This window comes from Sesamum indicum, linkage group LG4 (genome assembly GCF_026168435.1).
Source record: "Sesamum indicum cultivar Baizhima isolate 11 linkage group LG4, ASM2616843v1, whole genome shotgun sequence".
NCBI classification, from domain to species: Eukaryota; Viridiplantae; Streptophyta; class Magnoliopsida; order Lamiales; family Pedaliaceae; genus Sesamum; species Sesamum indicum.
This window is the reverse complement of record NC_142660.1, coordinates 4,463,943-4,483,714: the sequence shown is the minus strand read 5'-3', so window position 1 is coordinate 4,483,714 and position 19,772 is coordinate 4,463,943. Positions and strand designations below refer to the sequence as shown.

Genomic DNA, 19,772 nt, shown 5'->3' with positions numbered 1-19,772 from the left:
TTAGAGCCAATATCATGTCAAATTTCGAATTCATGACTAATTTCTAATCATTTAGTCAACGACATCCTCAAATTTACGCCAGTGCTAATTTCGATCAAATTTGGAAATTTCTTTCAAACTGTCTTAGCAATAGCAAATTTACTAAAATAATAGATCAAATTATAACTTTCACTTTTTGAAGGTCTAAAACGCCAAATACATTTTATTATAGGAAAAAAGAATTCAATAGAGCCTTTATAATATTCAAATCAAAATGATGCAATTAATCAGCCTTATTATCTAAAGGTAACAAGATCTTAATCCTGAATTGCTTGATAACTAAATATTCGGCTTGGTCCACAAATATTTATAAATATTTTATGTGTGTTTTTCGATATTAGTGCTTAAAAAGCTCATTTAATTTGCGACACTCCTTTTAAAGAAGTTTATATATCATTTTAGACATGGAATGTAGCAAAATTACAAAACAAATAATATATTTAAGCCTTCAAAAATATTATTTACACTTAAAAAAAAGAATAGAGAAATCATGAAATAAAAAAATTAATAATCACCAACCTGTTTACGAAGTGAATCATTAGAGGCTTCTTATGAAGAATGTGGCCTTGCAGGCCCTGCCTCACCTTCATTGCGCCCTTGATTTCTTTAAAGTGGACAAAGGCTTAGTGATGAGAGGGGAATGAGTTAATGCCGATCACTTCTCCATGAGCGGCAAATGGAGATTTTAACTCAAAATCTACCACTTTTGGTGATAAATTGATGATCCATAAGTTATTGGATGGATGAATCGTTAGCTGCAAATATTTTACGACTGCATTGTGGTTCTATATACCTTCTACTGCTAATTTTACAGGTGGTGCCATTAAACGGGCCAGGTACAGAGAACAAGATAAATGATGGGTTGTAGGAGGTTCCCATGTGAATGAAAAGTTGAATAGGAAGAGATTTGTGGTGCAATTGGGATATGGTGGAGCGAGGGTTTGTAATTAAGTGGCTGGGCAGGTGGTTACCATAATATTTTGTTGGATTGTTTTGAATTTAATGGAATTTGGTGGCTCCTGGTTGTACTCTGTATTATTTGAAATCATAAAATTATTTATTAATTTCATGTTATTAATATGATGAAGTTTATGTCCTCACTTTATGATTGTATTATGATAATTTTATTACTCTTTCTATTAACATTATTACTCTTTTGTGTTATATATTGCAGGAGTTGACCAATTTTATACAATTTACTTCTTAAAATTCTTCATTGTTTTATTGATTTTCTTCAACTTGCTACTGAAAAATCCTCCTAAAATCTCTTATTACAGCCAACATCATGTTAAATTTTTAAATTCTTTACTAACTTCTAAACCTTCGGTCAACAATATCCTCAAATTTACACCAGCACATAACTTGCACGTGCTAATTTTGGACAAATCTGAAATTTTCTATTGAAATATGTTAGCAAATCGCAAAATTTACTTAGTTAATAGATCAAATTGTAAGTTTCACTTTTTGAATGTTCAATAGAGCCTTTATAATATTATACTCAAAATGTCTAAAGGTAACACGATCTTAAGAATTACTTGATAACTAAATATTCAACTTGGTCCATAAATATTTGTAAATATTCTCTTCAAAAGATAAATATTTGTAAAAGTATTCTATGTGTTTTTTTTAGATATTAGTGCTTAATAATCTCATTGATATGCAACTTTTCTTGTATAGAAGTATATGTGTCATTTCAGACATGAAAAAGTAGAAAATTGAACTGTTAGTATGTTAGAATTTCATATGATTAAGAAAAGCACTCCCCCATAATGTATGATTAGCTACAAGTCCTTTTTCTTTTTTTAATCAGTGCTTAAACCATTAAGAGATAAATCTGGTAGTTATAAACAGATTCAAGTTGTTCAATCAAAGTTAGCATTTCAATAGGTGCATCATATTTTAGAAAATATTGCACGCACTATAAAAAATAGAACATCGAACTACATCATTCTTCAGTAATCATTCTTCTTACCCTGTTAGTTTCAAAAAATTGAAAATAGAATCTATAGAAAAACAACGGCTCCTAGTTCTTTGAGCATGTCGAACCACCAAATAACTATCTTAGATTTAACAACTAAATTTAGCAGCATTCAACTAATTACTATGAAATCATAGCTTCTATTTCGACTAACAATCCAAAACTGAACACTCTATCAAGTCATTTACGTTCTTATTGTAATTGAAAGGAGAAAAACGAAAGAAGTAATAGCTTGGCATGTGTAGTTGTATCCTGATTTGTTGGAAATAATGGTGATGGCCATGAAAGTGTAGCAACAGTCTAGCATTTCTGGAATCCAGGCTCAAGAAAGAGGAAGACACGTTATCCATACAACACGCTTTTATAAGTGAAAATGCACTTTCTTATGCATATGTATTTTTTATGTGTCCAGCTGTTAATTGTTAAGTTTGACAGTTGTCCTAGTTGGTTGGGGTTCGAGGTGCATAGTGGGCTGGGTCGGTTCAAAATCGAGATGAACCAGCCTGAAAAACTCCACCCTAAGACCGGCTCGCTACTATTCATGGTCTGTCCTAGGGCAGTCTTGGAGCTCGAAGTGTGCCCCAATTGTGTCCATTTTTAAACCCAAGTTCAGTCCATGGACCTGCCCAGTTGATGCCTGAACCAAGCCCAAACCATCTGGCATTAGGTACGTATGTGTTTGTTTTATTTTTTTATGATATTAAAGTGTTCTTATACAGAATTACTTAAATTTATAATTATCTTATGAAATAAATAAATAATAAATTTAATCACATAAAAATTTATATATAGAAAAATAATTAAGAATATATAATCTTATTAAAAAAAGGCCCAACAAGCCCGGTCCAAGGCCAGGTGGTCCCGAGCCACTGGGTTGGGCACCCAAGTATTGATTCCTGGGACCAGCCAAGGACCAGCATGGTCCCAAGTAGGCCTAGGCCAAACCAACCCACTTTTTAATTGGTTCAATCCGGTCTTGGGTTGGTTTAGCCAAGCCTGGCCTATTGTGCATCTTGAGTTGGGGTTAGTTAGGTTTTTAGTTGATTATTCCTTTTTACGCGCTGTTTTTGGACCTATTTTTAAAGACGAGCTTCCTTGAGCTCACTACTGAGAATAATTGAATACAATCAATACACAGGAATTTTTGCTCATAACATTCCGTGGCTTCAATAAATTTTTTCTCTACAATTACAGTTTTCAACATGGAATCAGAGCCTTCTTTTGAAGGTCTCTACATACTTCTCTCATCAATGTACAAATTATGTTCGATTATATTCCTCAATGGCGCCTAGAGGTTCAGAGGCAGTGGAAGGGAATGTTGTGGAGACTCAGACTGCTCCGATGAATCAAAGTGCACTTGTAAACCAAACAATGGTAGATATGACTCTTACTGAAAACACCGAAAAATGCGAGTGGATCGGCCCAAGAATGCGCAAGCGGAAGCGATAATGCGGAAATTCGGAATTAAAAACGAAACATAATAAAACCATAATTCCAAGGGGTGTACCCTTGGAGTTTCCGAGGATTCGATATAGTTAATCACAATACCAATAAAGTTAAATGGGGCTAATGGTAAAAGAAAAAAAAAGGAGAGGCACATAAATCATAAATCAAAAAGTTACCTCTTTGATTTTGATTTACTTCGAACCTCTTTCGTTTGGTTTGTTCACGCAATGCTTCAACGTAGAGGCCCTCTAAAGTTATGTCCATACCACACCAGAACTGGGATCCCTCAACTCAATTTTCTAGAAAAGAAATTGGAAAAAAAAAATAGCAAGTGTGTAGTGGATGTATTAGAATGTGTCTAGGTTCATCCTATCGTCCATAAGGTAATAAACTCCAATATTTCAAATAAAGCATGACTAACATAGCATTTTTCAAAAGCGAATTTGTTAGTCAATAATTTTCTTTTTTAAGATTTTCCACCAACTTAGCTATGGGCTTGCATTGGCCGATTTTATTAAATAAAATACAAGGCCCAATAATTCTAATTGAATCTAATTTAATTAAACTCAACTTAATTAAGTCCATCATATATTTAATCTAATTAAATATATGAGTCCAATAAACTTTTATTAATTAATAAGTCTAATGTATTAAACAATAAGGGCAAGCCCAATATAAATTAATCTTATTAATTTATTCTTGGGCTCCTCCATCCAATGGACTCCTCTCATTAATAAGTAATTCAATTACTTATGGAATTAATTTCTAATTAATTCGTCGTCCCTTCTCAGTGATTTGTGCGTGACTCTTTAGGTTCACCTTTCAGCTAGACTTTGGCTGGTGTTAGACAATATTATTAATTAAATCTAATTTAATTAGTAATTCTCGATCAACCCTTCATCAAGAAAGCCCATCACCATGGGTGCCCGTCTAGCAACCGTCCATGGCACTAGAGACTAGGCGAATATCCATATGAACTTTTAGACTCTCGAGTCCATACGGGTACGGTCCTTCTATCTACTATCGGCCGGCCTTAGTCTAGGGCATTGAATTGGGCGTCGGTTCCCATCCTCGACTAGGCGTTTATGCTTAATACTTGAGATCGCGTTATGCCAAATTGCTCAACATAGGAATCTCTTTTCCCTTTCCGATGAATTAATAGCCACAATTTTATAGAGCGTAAACGCATTTCCAAGTGCATCGGAGATACCTCTGTCACGTTTTGACAGGGGACGAATCATCTTTTTGGAACTCACCGTTCTCGCTACATGCTTTGACTGTACTGGACAAGGCTTATGATGACCATGTTTAGGACGATCACCTCTCGCACAAATCCAAGATACAGTCATTGCATGCACGTGACTGTGTAATTCCTCAAGTCTAAGGACTACTCCTGTACTATCGAAGCCGGGGATTCGAGTCATACCGACCAAGGATCCGAGGCTTCCATATGACCATCCCCGTGAGTCAGTTCAGTCGATTCGACACCTAGCCAATCGACCCATTAAGATTGCATAGACGTCCCACATCTTTTGCCGATGAAACATGACACTCATCAAATCAATGCGACTCTTAGTGCAAGTCTTCATAGAACACTCACTGCCCATTCTCGAGATCCTCGACTTTGAACATTTCAGACCCAACCCTAGACAGTTAGTTTCATGACCGCCATCTAATGCGCAGTCAAACTATTGTACGATTGTTAAAGTGGTCTATGGCCTTTGTTGTGATGTTTGAAAGAAATGCAAACAAATGTGTAATGAGCACAACAAATGAAATGTCAATTGTGAATACTCATTTTATTCACTGTATAGTGTTATATAAAATTGAGTTACTGGCAGAATAGGTTGCAAGTATGCTAATCTAATTTTCTTTCAGGTCACATATTCTAACAATTACAGCTTTATTCATCCGACCATCCTACCTGGATAGCAGCTCTTGCTGCGAAAATGAAGCTGAAATTTATATATATGGAAGCTTGGTCAAAACTGCTGAAGTTTCAGAGGAGTTTAAGAAATGGAATTGTATTCATTCCATGTTGACAACTTGGATCCTAAATTCTATTTCAAAGGATATACTTGAGGCATTCATGTATGTGAGTTCAACAAGGGATTTATGGATGGAATTAGAAGCTCGATATGGAGAGAGCAATGGTCCATCAATCTATCAATTACAACATGAGATCAGATTCATCGTGCAAGGAAATATGTCGGTGACAAATTACTATACCAAATTAAAGAAATTGTGGGATAAGTTGGCCTGCTTGGCACCAACTCCTAGATGCGCAATTGTTGGACACTACAACTTGTTATGGAAATAAATCTAATAAACTTTCATTAGTTCATTTTAGTTGTAACTCCAGCCTATCTTAGGTAATATCATGTAATAATGATGTTTGGTATAACGGACAAGGCCATTTGTCCAAGAACTCAATGAAGCATATTTCTTCTACTACCCTGGTCTCACAGGTTAGTTCTTACCTGTGGACGACATGCACGTAGCGACGATGGAGCGCAACCTTGGGCACGAGTAGAAGCTAATGTGCGGAGCAGATTGCTTTGATGTGCGGAGCAAAGTGCTTTATTTTTGGAGATGCTGAAAAAAGTGCACTCCTCGGCCCTTTGAGTGTTCTACTCTTGGAACAAAAAATTATTTTCTTAAGCCTATTATAAGGGGGATATGATACGGTGAGCCACAGCCGGTCCTCCCCGTGCACGACGGCGGTACATGAGAAGACATCTGCACTAAATGAGTATCTCTTGGGGGCATGATGGGGGCCTTCAAAAGCCGGCTCTAGGAAGCTCGTGAGCGGAGCGCTAGAGTATCCGAAGGGCTTGGAAACCTGACGGGCAGCGTAGGGCCAGGATGGCCTACGTTGGGCACCGAGACTGCCGAGAGGCTCCGTGTGTTGTGCAAGGTTGCCCCGCGGGCTGCGGGATATCTGGGGCAACACATCTCGTGCGAATGGGTGATCGGGGCAAGCATTCAAAGACCTCGTGATCCAACTCATGGAATGCGCTACTGAGTTCTAGCCGTCCATGGGGGTCCGTTGGCCATATTGTGAAGCCAAAGCCGAAAGGCAAGAAGGCATGTCGGGCATAGCCGTGTGGGAGAACGGCAAGGTGTCGGCATATCAGTTGGGCCTCGGACTTATGATGTTGTTCTACTTGGGCGAGGCATGGAAGGCGGCCATCTGTTGTGGTGATGGACGACGACGAAGGCGAACGCCAAGGATGTATCGAGTGAGTTTGGGCATGAGATGGGCATTGCGGGCGCAATGCCGAGGCAGAGTGAGGATGCTCCTTGCCATTGAGCAATGCGTCGATAGGTTCCAAGATTTTGTGCGAGATGCAAAGGCACAGGTGCCGAGAGCCTCAGCGAGCACACGGACTGTCGCGATACTCTGATGTGTGCGAAGGCCGGACGAAGGTTGGGTGTCACCTTTGGGGCCGCACAGGCGAAAAATATATGAGAATTACATTCCGCTGCATTTAAGACAAGCACGCCTATGACACCTGGTCTCTACTTCTTACAATGTCATTTATAATATCTGTCCCTTAGCTAAACTACATAGATTAGCATTTCATTCTAGCAACATTCACTCCAACTCCATCTTTGATCTTATCCATGTCGATATTTGGGGACCTTATAGTTATCACAGAATCTCTTGGTGTCAATTTGTTCTCACTATTGTTGATAATTTTAGTAGAGCAACTTGGACATTTCTAATGAGACACGAGACTCTATATCCTACAAAAATTTTGCATCTTGTTCAGACACAATTTGACAAGAGAATAAAGTGTGTGAGATCAGATAATGGCTGGAATTTCTGAACGAGCAATGTCAAAATTCTTTCATATCCCCGGGATCATTCATCAAAAGAGTTTCACGTACACACCACAACAAAATGGAGTAGTGGACCGTAAGCATAGGCATCTTCTAGAGGTTGCAAGATCCATTATGTTTCAGGTTTTACTTCCTAGGAAATTTTTGGGTGATGCCATTCTTTCAACTACTTATCTCATAAATAAGTTCCACTCTCCTCTTCCTAATTGTAAAACACCATTTCACATTCTATACAACAAGCCAACCTCGTATGAACACCTTAAAACATTTAGTTGTCTTTATTTTGTTTTCAATAAATCCAAATTTGATAGACTTGCCTCTAAATGTATCTTCCTGGGTTACCCCCTTGTCAGAAAGCCTATAAAGTCTATGATCTCGAATCTTACCACACATTTGGGTCTTGCTATGTTAAATTCCATGAATATGTGTTTCCTTCTGCTCATGTTACTCCTACTCATGCACACTGTGCATTGTCAAAGATTCCACTTACCGCAAATGCTGTTGACCCCATACCTCCGACAAATTTATCCCCACCTAAACCATCTCTCCTACCTTCTTCCCATTCTGATTCTACTACTGTCCCTTACACACAACCTAGAAGGCCACAGAGAGACCATCAGCAACTATCTTTGCTTTATGACTTTGTATGTCATATAGATGATCGTGCCTCTACACCAACTCTCAGAAACTTTACCCCTACGTCCTTGAAATTTATGGCATCACTATCTGTTTTACAGGAACCATGGACTTATAAGCAGGCTTCTATTAGTATCCCTTGGGTGAATGCTATGAACCAAATGCTTATAGCCTTTGAGAACAATGACATGGACGTTGGTCCTTTGCCTAAAGGGAAAGAAGATGATTGGTTGTGAGTGGGTTTTGAAGTTCAATTCAAATATGATTATTCTGTTGATCGATACAAAGCTCGACTAGTGGCCAAGGGCTACACCCAGATTGATTAGACTTTCGATGGCTCATCACCAGATTGTTATAAATAACGACTTTCTTCATGGTCATTTGCAAGAAGAAATTTATATGACCGCTCCTAAAGGTTATGTTGTTGATCCAGGCCATGTTTGCCGCCTGAAACGCTACAATCGACTTGTCTATTTAGTTTTCATCCTTTTACCCACGACTATTGTCTTTTCATCAAATGTGTCGACTGATGATTGCATTGGTATTTCGGTTTATGTCGATGATTTTCTCGTTATGGTCCCTACAGAAGAATTGATCTCTTAGGTTAAGGTCTATCTTGATGATATTTTTACTATCATTGATTTAGGAATTTCCTTGGGCTCCAAATTGTGGGATCTGCTCACGGCACCTACTTTATGGTATACAAGTATATTTTGGATATTATTATTGATTGTGGGCTTCAACAGGCACTTTCCGTCGCTACTCCTTTACCGCAGGGCATGAAATTAAATTCTCATACTAATGCTTACTTGAATGGTCCTAAACCTTATCCCCGTTTAGTGAGGCTTTTGCTCTACTTCAGTTTCACATGCCCTGATATTTCACACGGCATTCAACAACTTAACCAATTCCTTCAAAATTCATGTGAAGCTCACTGGAACGCGGTGCTGCATGTGGTTTGCTATTTCAAAGGGTCTCCTACAAAAGACCTTCTCTTTCCTTCCTATCTTGTAACCTACTGTGTTGCGGATTGGCATTCTTCTGTGGATTCGCACCGTTCTCTAACTAGGTTTTGTATTTTTCTTGATGATACCCTTGTATCCTGGAAAACGAAGAAGCAGTGTACAGTTTCTCGATCATCTGCTGAGCCCGAATATCATAGCATGGGGCTACTATTTGTGAATTCAAGTGGATCTCTTATGTCCTTTGTGATTTTGGGACTGTTTTCCTACGCCCATTCCTTTGCATTGCGATAATCCGACAGCCTTATATATCATGGCCAATAAATGTCTGATGAACGAACCAAGCACTTGGACATTGATGGTCACATTGTCCGTGATTTTTACAAAGAAGGGTTTCCTTGGTCTTTTTGTTCGTAGTTGCAAACAACTTGCTGACATGTTTACCAAAATTATTTTGGGAGCTACCTTCGATTCTTTGTTGTGAATGTATGGTTTGAACTCCGGTGATCGACGCTCAACTTTTGGGGAGGATGTTGGAAATAATGGTGATGGCCATGAAAGTGCAACTACAGTCTAGCATCTCCAGGATCCAGGCTGAAGAAAGAGGAAGACGCGCTATCCATACAACATGTTTTTATATATGAAAATGCATTTCTCGTGCATAGATATTTTTTATGTCTAGCTGTTAATTTTGACAGGTGTTCAAGTTGGTTGGGGTTAGTTAGGTTTTTAGCTAGTTATTCATTTTTCTTGCTGCTTTTGGACCTGAACTTACAAAGAAGCTCCCTTGAGTTAACTTTTGAGTAGTGATGGCAACGGGGCAGGTCTGGTGCGGGTTTACCGGGACCCGGACCTTCCCCTCTTCATAAACCCCGAACCCGTACCTTGCCTTGCCTGGCAAAACCCCGAACCCACCCCATCCCCTTAAAAGCCCAACCCCGCCAAACCCGTCCCGCAAACCCATCCTATTTCGCCTGATTTCCATTTTTTATTATTTAAATAAATAATATCAATTTCTATTTAGTAATTTAACATAGATTTTGTTTATCTAAAATGAATTATATAATACAATGAATATATTCAATGAATATTTTATTTTTTCAATAAGTAATATTAATTTATATTTAAACAAAACATTTATCTAATTTTTTAATTTCACCGATAAGTAATCTCCGATTTTAATTAACATAGTTTTAACTAAAATGTATTATATAATACAAATAGTACATTCAACCAATGTTTTCTATAAGTAATACTAAATATTATTGTAAAGTTAGGTAATCTAACATAACTTTTTTTTCTAAAATAAATTATATAATACAAATTACACATCCAACTATTTTTACTTTTGGTATTTTGCATATAGAGTTGGATATATGCAAAATGATTTATAAATTTACCCATAACATCATAATTTTCTATTAATAATGTATCAGATATGAATATATAAATAATAAAAAAATTTAAAAAATAGACCAGGGTGGGTTCAAAATGGATCCGATACAAAATCCATAACCAATGCACTCATGGATCTGCTATTGGACGCTGGTTCAGAAAACTTTTTATTAATAAAAAATATTCTTGTTCTTATTTGATAAATATTTTTATTCGTTAGGTTTTTAAATTTTTTATATACTAAAATTATATTAGTATAATATTATTTGCATATTTTCTAAATACAAAATAAAGAGAAGGGTTATTCAGTAAACTTACAAAAAATATTCTTTTATTCTCAATCTGTTTTTCTAGTACCGAACAAGTATAGATATGTGAAATTTACTCCACTTCCAATTATACCAAACAACTTGAAGAAAAACTATTATTATTTTCTTTCCCTTCCCCTTTTTACTTTCATTTTTCTCTCATTTGAACCAAACAAACCCTTAGTTAACAATAAATCATGTGAAAAAACTTGCAAAAGTCTTAAATGTTGGGCATATGCCTCTAACATGTTGTTTTGAAGTCAAAGCAGACTAATCATGGGTATTTTATGGAGTTTTCTTTGAAAAATATGATTTGAAGCTTGAATTTCTTGAAATACTGCTATCGTAAAAAGACACACCATCGGTGTACTATAAAAAATGGAGAATTTCAGATGAGCATTTACGGGGTTAAATAGATGAGTTATAGAGCATGAGATCAACCATAAAAATTATAAATCACAAAAAAATAGATAAATTAAAAACAAAAGCAGAATGGAGTGCATGCGAACTACACACACTACTACACTTAAAACTACACACTCTTCACACGGAATTCACGTTGACGCCGTGGCCGACGAGGATGAAGACGATATGGTGGCGGGGATAGACGAAGGCCAGTTGGGGAATGTTGTTGACGAACATGGAGGGCAGGCGAGCAGCAACAACGCTGCAGCGATTAATGACAGATTGGACGGGGAAGATGCGTTGGCGATTAATCAGTTTCCCATGGAGTTTCAGTTTGCAGATTTTATTGTTTTGTTCAATAGAGTAATCGATAAAAGGGATGATGGATCTGTTCATGCATTGAATGATCTCCACCAGTGTTGGACAGTGAAATATAGAGAAGGTGATAGGAATTCGCAGGAGCTGCTGTTTTTCCGTTTGGTACGCTTGACGGCTGAACAGGCGGCGGAGCAACGTCCTTGCTTGGCGCCGTTGTTTCAGATCTCTAAAAATAGGGCTGCTGCAGATTTGAATCTGAGGGTCTCTATGGTGCTGCTAGCGGCGCGAGATGAAGTTGCCATGGGTGCGCAGGCAATTAGTCCTAGCCTACATCGGATACAGAACATTGGAGAAGATAATGATGATGATCCCTGCTGCGAATACTGCAGCCACTAAACAGATCGCGCCGGCGACTGGACAGGCTGAAACTGCTAAATCCGCCGCTGCAGCAGCTTCGGCTTTTAAAGTAACGCTACCGGAACTGCGTACTGCCTACGCTATTTCTGTTGATGCTGCACCAGTGCATGTGACTGGAGCTGCCACATCACAATTACAGACATCTTCGCCCACCGGAATCTTTGTCGGTGAACTTCATGAATTATTACGATAAAATTGCCAATATTTTCAATAATTCATCTCGAAAAATATTGACTTATGTTCCACCAATGATACAAAATGGCGAAATTACTGTACGACCCACGTTGGATATGGTTCGAGATGGTTTACGTTGCTGGATTGCGATAGCAGTGGGTTATGTTTTTTGGGCAAAAGACCGTATTTTCATCACCTAAAGGACTACGTCAAATCTATTTGGCCATTGTTAACAGAAGTCACGACCACAGCAAATGAATTTTTCTTCTTCATTTTCAAAACTACAGTGGCAATGGAAGAAGTTATAGAGGGCGGACCATAGTTGTTCCAAGGACAACCAATCGTGTTGCAGAAATGGGAGCTGGGCATGGTCCTACGTAAGCTAAAACATACCCAAGTCCCAATTTGGGTTAAACATCGACACTTGCTAGTTAAATTATGGACTAAAGATTGCTTGAGTATGGTGGCAAGTGGCATTGGACGACCTCTTTATCCGGATGGGATCACACGCACATGCACGAGGCTAGATTTCGCTTGTGTATGTGTCATGCTTGACATCAATGCCAAACTCCCGAAGCATTTGGTTATTATGTCGCTAATAGAGAAAGGTGGGAAAATTGCATGCAAGGTTGATGTAGAATACGAGTGGCTGCCCCCTAAATGTCCCACTTGCATGAGCCTCGGACATGCCACGGATGATTGCCCTTCCATGAAAGCACCGAAACTGCCGGTCAATGTTTATGTGCAAAAGGCACGAGTGCAGCCGCCCATAGCTGAATCGGGTAAGGCTGTCGAGAAAGACAAGAATAACTCATGTCGAGATATTAATCAGGAGTCTATTGTATCTGAGACTCCGAGTACCCCTGTCGCACAAGGAGTCAACGAAGGAAGGAACAAGGGTAAGGAGTTAGCCATCTTTAATACTTTTGATGCACTTAACTCCCTTGATGATGCAAATGATACCATTCGGTGTCCTAACATAAGCAGCCCCGCCACGGGTGATCCATGTTAAACGCTGCTATGTGGAACGTGCGTGGCCTGAACAAAAGGGACCATCAGCTGGCACTGAAAGACATAGTAACTGAGTACAGGTTATAATTTATTGGCCTTCTTGAAATGCGTGTATGAAATACTAATATTGCTCATATACAATCTTTCTTACTGCCTCAATGGAAGTAGTTTGTTGATCCTATGTCTATTGGGAATCGTATATGGATTGCATGAGATGATACTAATCTTGATGTTAATGTGATAGAGTTGGGTGATCAATTTGTACATTCTCGTGTAACTGTTAGAGCACTCCAAAAGAATGTGATTATTACTCTTATGTATGGTGCCAATGAAATTGCTGAGTGGCGTGAGTTATGGCGCTCATTGGGGATGCTTGCGGGTCAGTGTGTGGATGACCCGTGGATAGTAGGAGGTGATCTTAATGTTGTTCGTGACCTCAGTGAGGTGTGCGGTAATTTTGGTGATATCAGATTGGCGATGGATGAATTTAATGCATGCATACAGGATATTGCTACAAATGCCCATGCAGGGTGAATGGTACACGTGGCATAACCGGAGTTCGAATCCGCGAATTTTATGGAAGCGTTTGGATCGGATGCTGATAAATGACACATGGCTTGAGCGTTTTCCTAACTCATACTATTCAAGTCTCACCCCATGCACCTCGGATCATTCACCACTGTCGCTATATGGGGATCGACAACAACAACTGGGAGGTATGTTCAGATTTGATGATTATCTTACTCTTTCACCAGATTTTGTTCCCTGTGTGCAGAATGTCTGGCAACACGACATTGTTTGAGTGCCTATGTACGCGATTACGCGGAAACTAAAAGCTTTAAAGCCAGTATTCTGACAGCAACGGTACAGTAAAGGAGATCTTTCGGAGAATGTACGCTTGGCTAAAGGATTGCTTGAGAAAGCACAGATCTTGGTTAGGTTTGATAGACAGAATGACCTCTTTCTATTCCTGGAACACTTTTGTCATTTGGTATACACCAAGGCGGCAAAAATAGAAAAAATCATGTTACAGCAATGAGATAAGATGCAATGGGATGAAGGATGGAAATCAATGCTCACGAGTCTTCTTTTGCAAGATAGCTCAACGACGTGCCACTAAGAGAATCTTGCAAATAAATTATGAATATGGGACCACCTACTTAGAGACAGGAGTGGTTATTCATGAATTTGTGACCTTCTATCAGGCTCTGTTAAGCAGAGAAAGACGGAGGTAGGTGATTGATATCCAGTATCTGAGGCCATGGGCTAGACATGTCCTTAATGAGGAGGAAGGGCTTCAACTCCTTACACCTGTCACTGCAGTTGACGTTGTTGAAGATAAAGCATCTAGACCTGATGGGTTCTCATCGGGTTTTTATAGAGCTGCCTGGCCAATCGTGGGTCCAGAGGTTACAAAAGCAATCTTGGAGTTCTTTACCACGGAAAAACTGCTGAAGCAAATCATCACCACACTTCTAGCAGTTATCCCTAAGGCACATGCCCATATGATGGTCACAGATTTTCACCCTATTTCGTGTTGTAATATTTTATATAAGATTATTGCCTAACTTATTGTGCAAAAGTTGAGTATGGTGTTGGATAAGTTGATAAGCCCTTGTCAGGCTGCCTTCATTCCTGGTCGTAGTATTGGAGACAATATACTATTAGCACAGGAACTATTTACAGGCTACAATTAGGCGCACCTACCTCCTAGATGTGCACTGAAAGTAAATATCCGAAAAGCTTATGACACGGTAGAAAAAGCTTATGACACGGTAGAATGGAATTTTCTACTTGTAGTGTTACACCTGTTTGGATTCCCGACTACGTTCATTAGGTGGATAGAGGAGTGTGTCACGACACCCTCATTTTCCGTCAGGTTGAATGGGAAACCTCAGGGTTTCTTTACGGAATCGAGAGGGTTACGGCAGGAGGACCCTATATCACTTTATCTGTTCGTTCTCGTAATGGAGGTTCTGCATTTGATTCTTCTGTAGATGATTGATCATGACATGCATTTTTCTTTTTATTCGAAATGTGAGCCTTCTCGATTATTTCAACTTGGATTTGCAGATGATCTATTGCTGCTCTACAAAGCTGATATGGACTCTATAGAGGTCTTTAAGAAGGGGTTGGACCTATTCGCCTCTTGGTCAGATCTCTGGCTTAATTTGCATAAGAGTCATCTTATCATCTTTCGATCTGCACAAGGGATACGAAAGCAGCTGTTAGTGATGCTCGACTTCCAAGAAGGGTACCTTCCGATGAGGTACTTGGGACTTCCTCTACTTTCATCCAGATTATCGTTAATAGACTTCCAGTCTTTATTATTGAAAATTGATCAACGCATTAAAGGTTGGGAAGGAATGAGATTAACATATGATGGGAAGGTACAGATTATTAAATCTGTCCTTATGGCGTTAAGTATATATTGGGCTTCTATGTTTATCCTACCTAAAGGTGTTATAAGGGATATTGAGAAGCGTCTGAGAGCTATTCTGTGGAAGGGCACAACGACCAGTGTATATGCCAAAGTAGCATGGAGGGATGTCTATAGACCGGCGTCGGAGAGGGGACAGGGCCTAAGGGACATTGCTACTTTAAACCGTGCCTTGATGAGCAAGAAGTTGTGTAATGTTATTCGATGTGATAGAACATCAATATGGGTAGAATGGTTATATAACGGGCGGCTACGTGATAAATCTGTATGGACGGTCACTGACAATGGGGGTTCGTTGGGCTGGAGGAAACTCCTTCGTTTATGCCCCTTGCTTCGATCGATGGTGCACTATCAGATTGGTGATGGGAATTCATTTTATCTGTGGCATGATCCATTGCATCACCTTGGTCCCCTTATTGAGAGATTCCCACGGGGTCCACGTCTGCTTGGGCTTGGGACAGCGGACAAGCTCAGCAGTATTATTATGGAGGGGCAATGACATTTGCCTCTCATTACGGACATTGAGTGCTTGGAGATTTTTCATGCATTGCTAATAATTCATGGCGAGATAGATTGCATTATTTGGCGATGCGAGATGGGACGACCCACAGTTGCATCTCTTTACAGGCTATTGGACCCACCAGGACCCAAGGTAGGTTGGTCTTTCATACTCTCGAGTTTCCTAAAGATCCTCAGGTATAATTTCATCCTATGGCTTGCGATTTTGGGGAAACTATCCACAGCTGATAAGCCATGGCTATCATACCTAGGCGCCTGTATATTATGTGATGAGAGCACAATAGAGACAAATACTCATCTATCCTTTCGATGTTGTTATGCCAGAAGAAATCTGACAGTGATTCGGCGGCTTGTTCGATTTGAATGGCCTAATAGAGAGTGGCCACGAGATGTTGAGTGGGCTGCAAGGAAATGGAGAGGAAAACATATCATTAACTTGGCTTATCATGCACTCCTTGTTGCTTGGAGTTACCACATTTGGAGGGACCGAAATTTGAGACGCTTTGAGCATACGGAGTGACCACCGTGCATCATAGCCACCATCATTGTGAAAGATATTAGACAGAGGATTATCAGTGTTAATTTATCTTGTTCTGTTAGTTCATGTGCATTATATAGATTATGGCGTATCGCTTGGCCTTTCGAGGGTGAAACCACCAATTGAGCACTGTTGTACTATACGATCTTATTTTATTAATAAAACTTATATTTACCAAAAAACAAAAATAGATAAATTCCTACATAGATCTAAAAGATTATATATTTGGTCTAAACCTATTACAAGAACACGTGTTTTGATATTTTTTCCCAATTAGGTGGAATAATTAAGGCTTAAGTTATTTTTATTAATAATAGTTTAACAAATATATAAAGCATTAAGTTCTTTCCCACTCACATATTCAGATTTTCTAAATATATAAAGCATTAGTTTCACATTAAACTAACGACTACATAGAGTGTATTTATCCTTAGTTTTTGCTACATTAAAGGAAAAATAATGAAAGAAGTGAAAGCGGAAATTAAATTGAATTTAAAATCCAATTCAGAGAGCATACTTCTTGATTTTTCGGGCATTCGATACTTAAAAACACAAATAATAAATAAAAATATGCATAAATGATTTTTGTGGCTTAAGACAGAACGAAAAAACTAATAAAAATCTAACCACGAAATTGTACCACTTTGATTTTATCGTAATCTGCTTTGCTCGTTGTTCCTTCTCCGGATCTGCGTTCATGCAAAGATCAACTTAGACCTCCTTTTCCTTCATCGACATCACACGTCGGAAGCATAATTTTCAATACCACTGTTAGATGAGTTGAGATTTTACAGTAGAAACTATTTTTATTGAACAAAATGGATTCGATTCTCACTCTCAAATTAGTGAATCAAATTTAATTAATTTTTTCTTGAAACTTGTTCAAGAAGAACTTGATGGAGAAGGGAAGAGAGAGTAGTGGATGGATTGTGAGAGATGTCGAGTAGAGAGAAAAAGCTAATTTTTCAAAACACTCAGATGAGAGATGTTGGGAAAAATAATACACTTGGTGTGTTATACGTCATCATGGCCGAGTGGGGTCTGTAGAGGAGGAGTCTCAACTCCTATTTTGACCTAGTCACTCTCAAAATCGGTTAGGACTTTATTTAGGTGGATCGAGTTTGGTTTAATTCATTAACTAAATCAATTCAAGCCCAGCAAAGGTCCATCTGATTTTTAAATTGACCTAATTAATTTTGAAGGCCCAATAGGAGTCGGATAAATTTATTTAATCCAATTAAATAAACTAAAGTTCAAGTCCAATATTTAATTAATATAATTAACTACTTGAGTTAAGCTCAATTAAATTAATCAAACAAATTAAATTGTGCTAAGCCCCAACTTTTTTTGAGGGAAAAAGCGGTTGGAATATATATTTCTAGCAAAAACAAAGTTAGTACTAGGCAACAAGACAAGCAATAAAACCAGAAAAAGGATGTCAATAATACTAAAGCCCTAGTTAACAATCCAAGCTGCTAAGCCCAAATTTAATTAATTCAATTAATTAAATTCTGACAACACTTCTCAAGACATATAAAAACCAAATTAAAGACACAATCATCTTTTATCAAGCCCAAGATTTATAATTTGCGATTTGATTCATTAATTATGTAAATTTTATGATTTGAGGATACATTTTGCCAAAAATTTGAACACTAGTTGAAAACTACATGTGCAAGTCACGAATATATCCTCAAATTTACATCAACACACAAATTGCATGTGCTAATTTTCGTCAAATTTAGAAATTTCGAGCAAAAAATGTGTTATAAAATCGCAAAACTTTTACGAAGATAATACATCAAATTATAAGTTTCATTTTTTTAAGGTCCAAAACGCCAATTACCTCTAATTATAGGACAAAAAATTTCAAGAGAGCCTTTATAATATGTAATGCAAAATGATGCCATTAATAAACCTTATTATCTGAAGGTAATACGATTTTAATCTAGAATTATTCCTTTTAAAGAAGTTATGTGTCATTCAGACATAAAAAGTAGAAAATTACAGGATCAAAATTATATTTAAACTTTGGAAAACAGTATTTACACAATAGAGAAGTCACAAAATAAAAAAACTAATGAATCATGCACTGGTTTAGCGAAGTTAATCATTAGAGGCTTGCTATGAAGAACATGGTCTTGCACACCCTGCCTCGCCAGCTTCGTGTCCTCGATTTCTTTAAAGTGAACAAAGGCGTAGTGATGCAAGGGGAGTGAGTTAACACTGATCACTTCTCCATGAGCGGCAAACAAAGATTTTAACTCAAAATCTGTCACTTCTGGTGACAAATTGCCAATCACAACTTGTTGGATGGATGAATCTCCAGCTGCAAATCTTAGACGGTCGGATCGTGGTTTTGTGTAGCTTCGGCCGCTGATTTTACATGTGATGCCATTAAACGGGTCAAGTACACAGAACAAGAATAATAATGGACCGACGGAGGTTACCATGTGAATAAAGAGATTTGTGTGCAATGGGGATGTGGTGGAGTGAGGTTTTGTAAGTATATGAGCGGGGTTGTTACTGCAATATTTTGTTGGATTTGTCTGAATTTAATGAAATTTACTGGCTCTTGGTTGTATAGTGCATTATTTGGAAATATGATAACTTTTATCCTGAATTAAATTAAAATTCTAAATTGGTTCTATTACTTAATAATATTTATTAGAGTTGTCCTCTATAAATACTAAGAAAGATTAGTATGGCATTACATTATAGGGTTTAATGCAATTTCCGTCCTATGGTATTGTACCTGAGTAACTTACCCCTCTATGATAAAAAATCAAACTACCTTCCTGTATTTTTTAAAAATAAAGCAATTTATATGTATGTCTAAAAAGGTAAATTATTTCATTTTAAAAAATATAAAGAGGTACTTTGCTATTTCTTTTTACAAGGAATAATTTATTCATTTGCTATAATAATTACAGGAGGTTGCTTTCATTTTTTTCTCATTATTATAAACTTTCTTGTATTTTTAATCTTAAATTGTTGATTTTTGAAGCAATTTTATCTTGAAATTTCTTTAAACACTAAAGTTAATGCTATCATTTTTGCATACTTGTGTTCAATTTTTTTCTTATCATTATATTTTATAAAATCAAACTTTATATCCATATTTTATCATTGTTTATGATAATTTTATTACTCTTTTTACTATTATTATTACTCTTCTTGTTATATATTCAAGAGCCAATCAATTCTATGCGATTTACTGCTTAAAATCTTTCATTGTTTTATTAATTTTATGCAACATGCCGTTGAAAAATCCTCCTAAAAAATCTCTTATTATAGCTAAAATCATGTCAAGTTTTGAATTCCTGACTAAGTTCTAAAC

General features: G+C 37.7%; 1 protein-coding gene across 1 annotated transcript; it reads left to right on the top strand.

Annotated features, from left to right (window-relative positions):
• The first annotated feature begins 12,384 nt into the window (after nucleotides 1–12,384).
• On the top strand, nucleotides 12,385–15,874 carry LOC148788285 (uncharacterized). The gene is made up of 7 exons (XM_088879967.1): nucleotides 12,385–12,922; nucleotides 13,180–13,379; nucleotides 13,465–13,651; nucleotides 13,711–13,799; nucleotides 14,171–14,446; nucleotides 14,773–14,908; nucleotides 15,009–15,874. The coding sequence occupies exons 1-7, from the start codon at nucleotides 12,385–12,387 to the stop codon at nucleotides 15,872–15,874; spliced, it is 2,292 nt and encodes a 763-aa protein (XP_088736093.1).
• The last annotated feature ends 3,898 nt before the right edge of the window (nucleotides 15,875–19,772 follow it).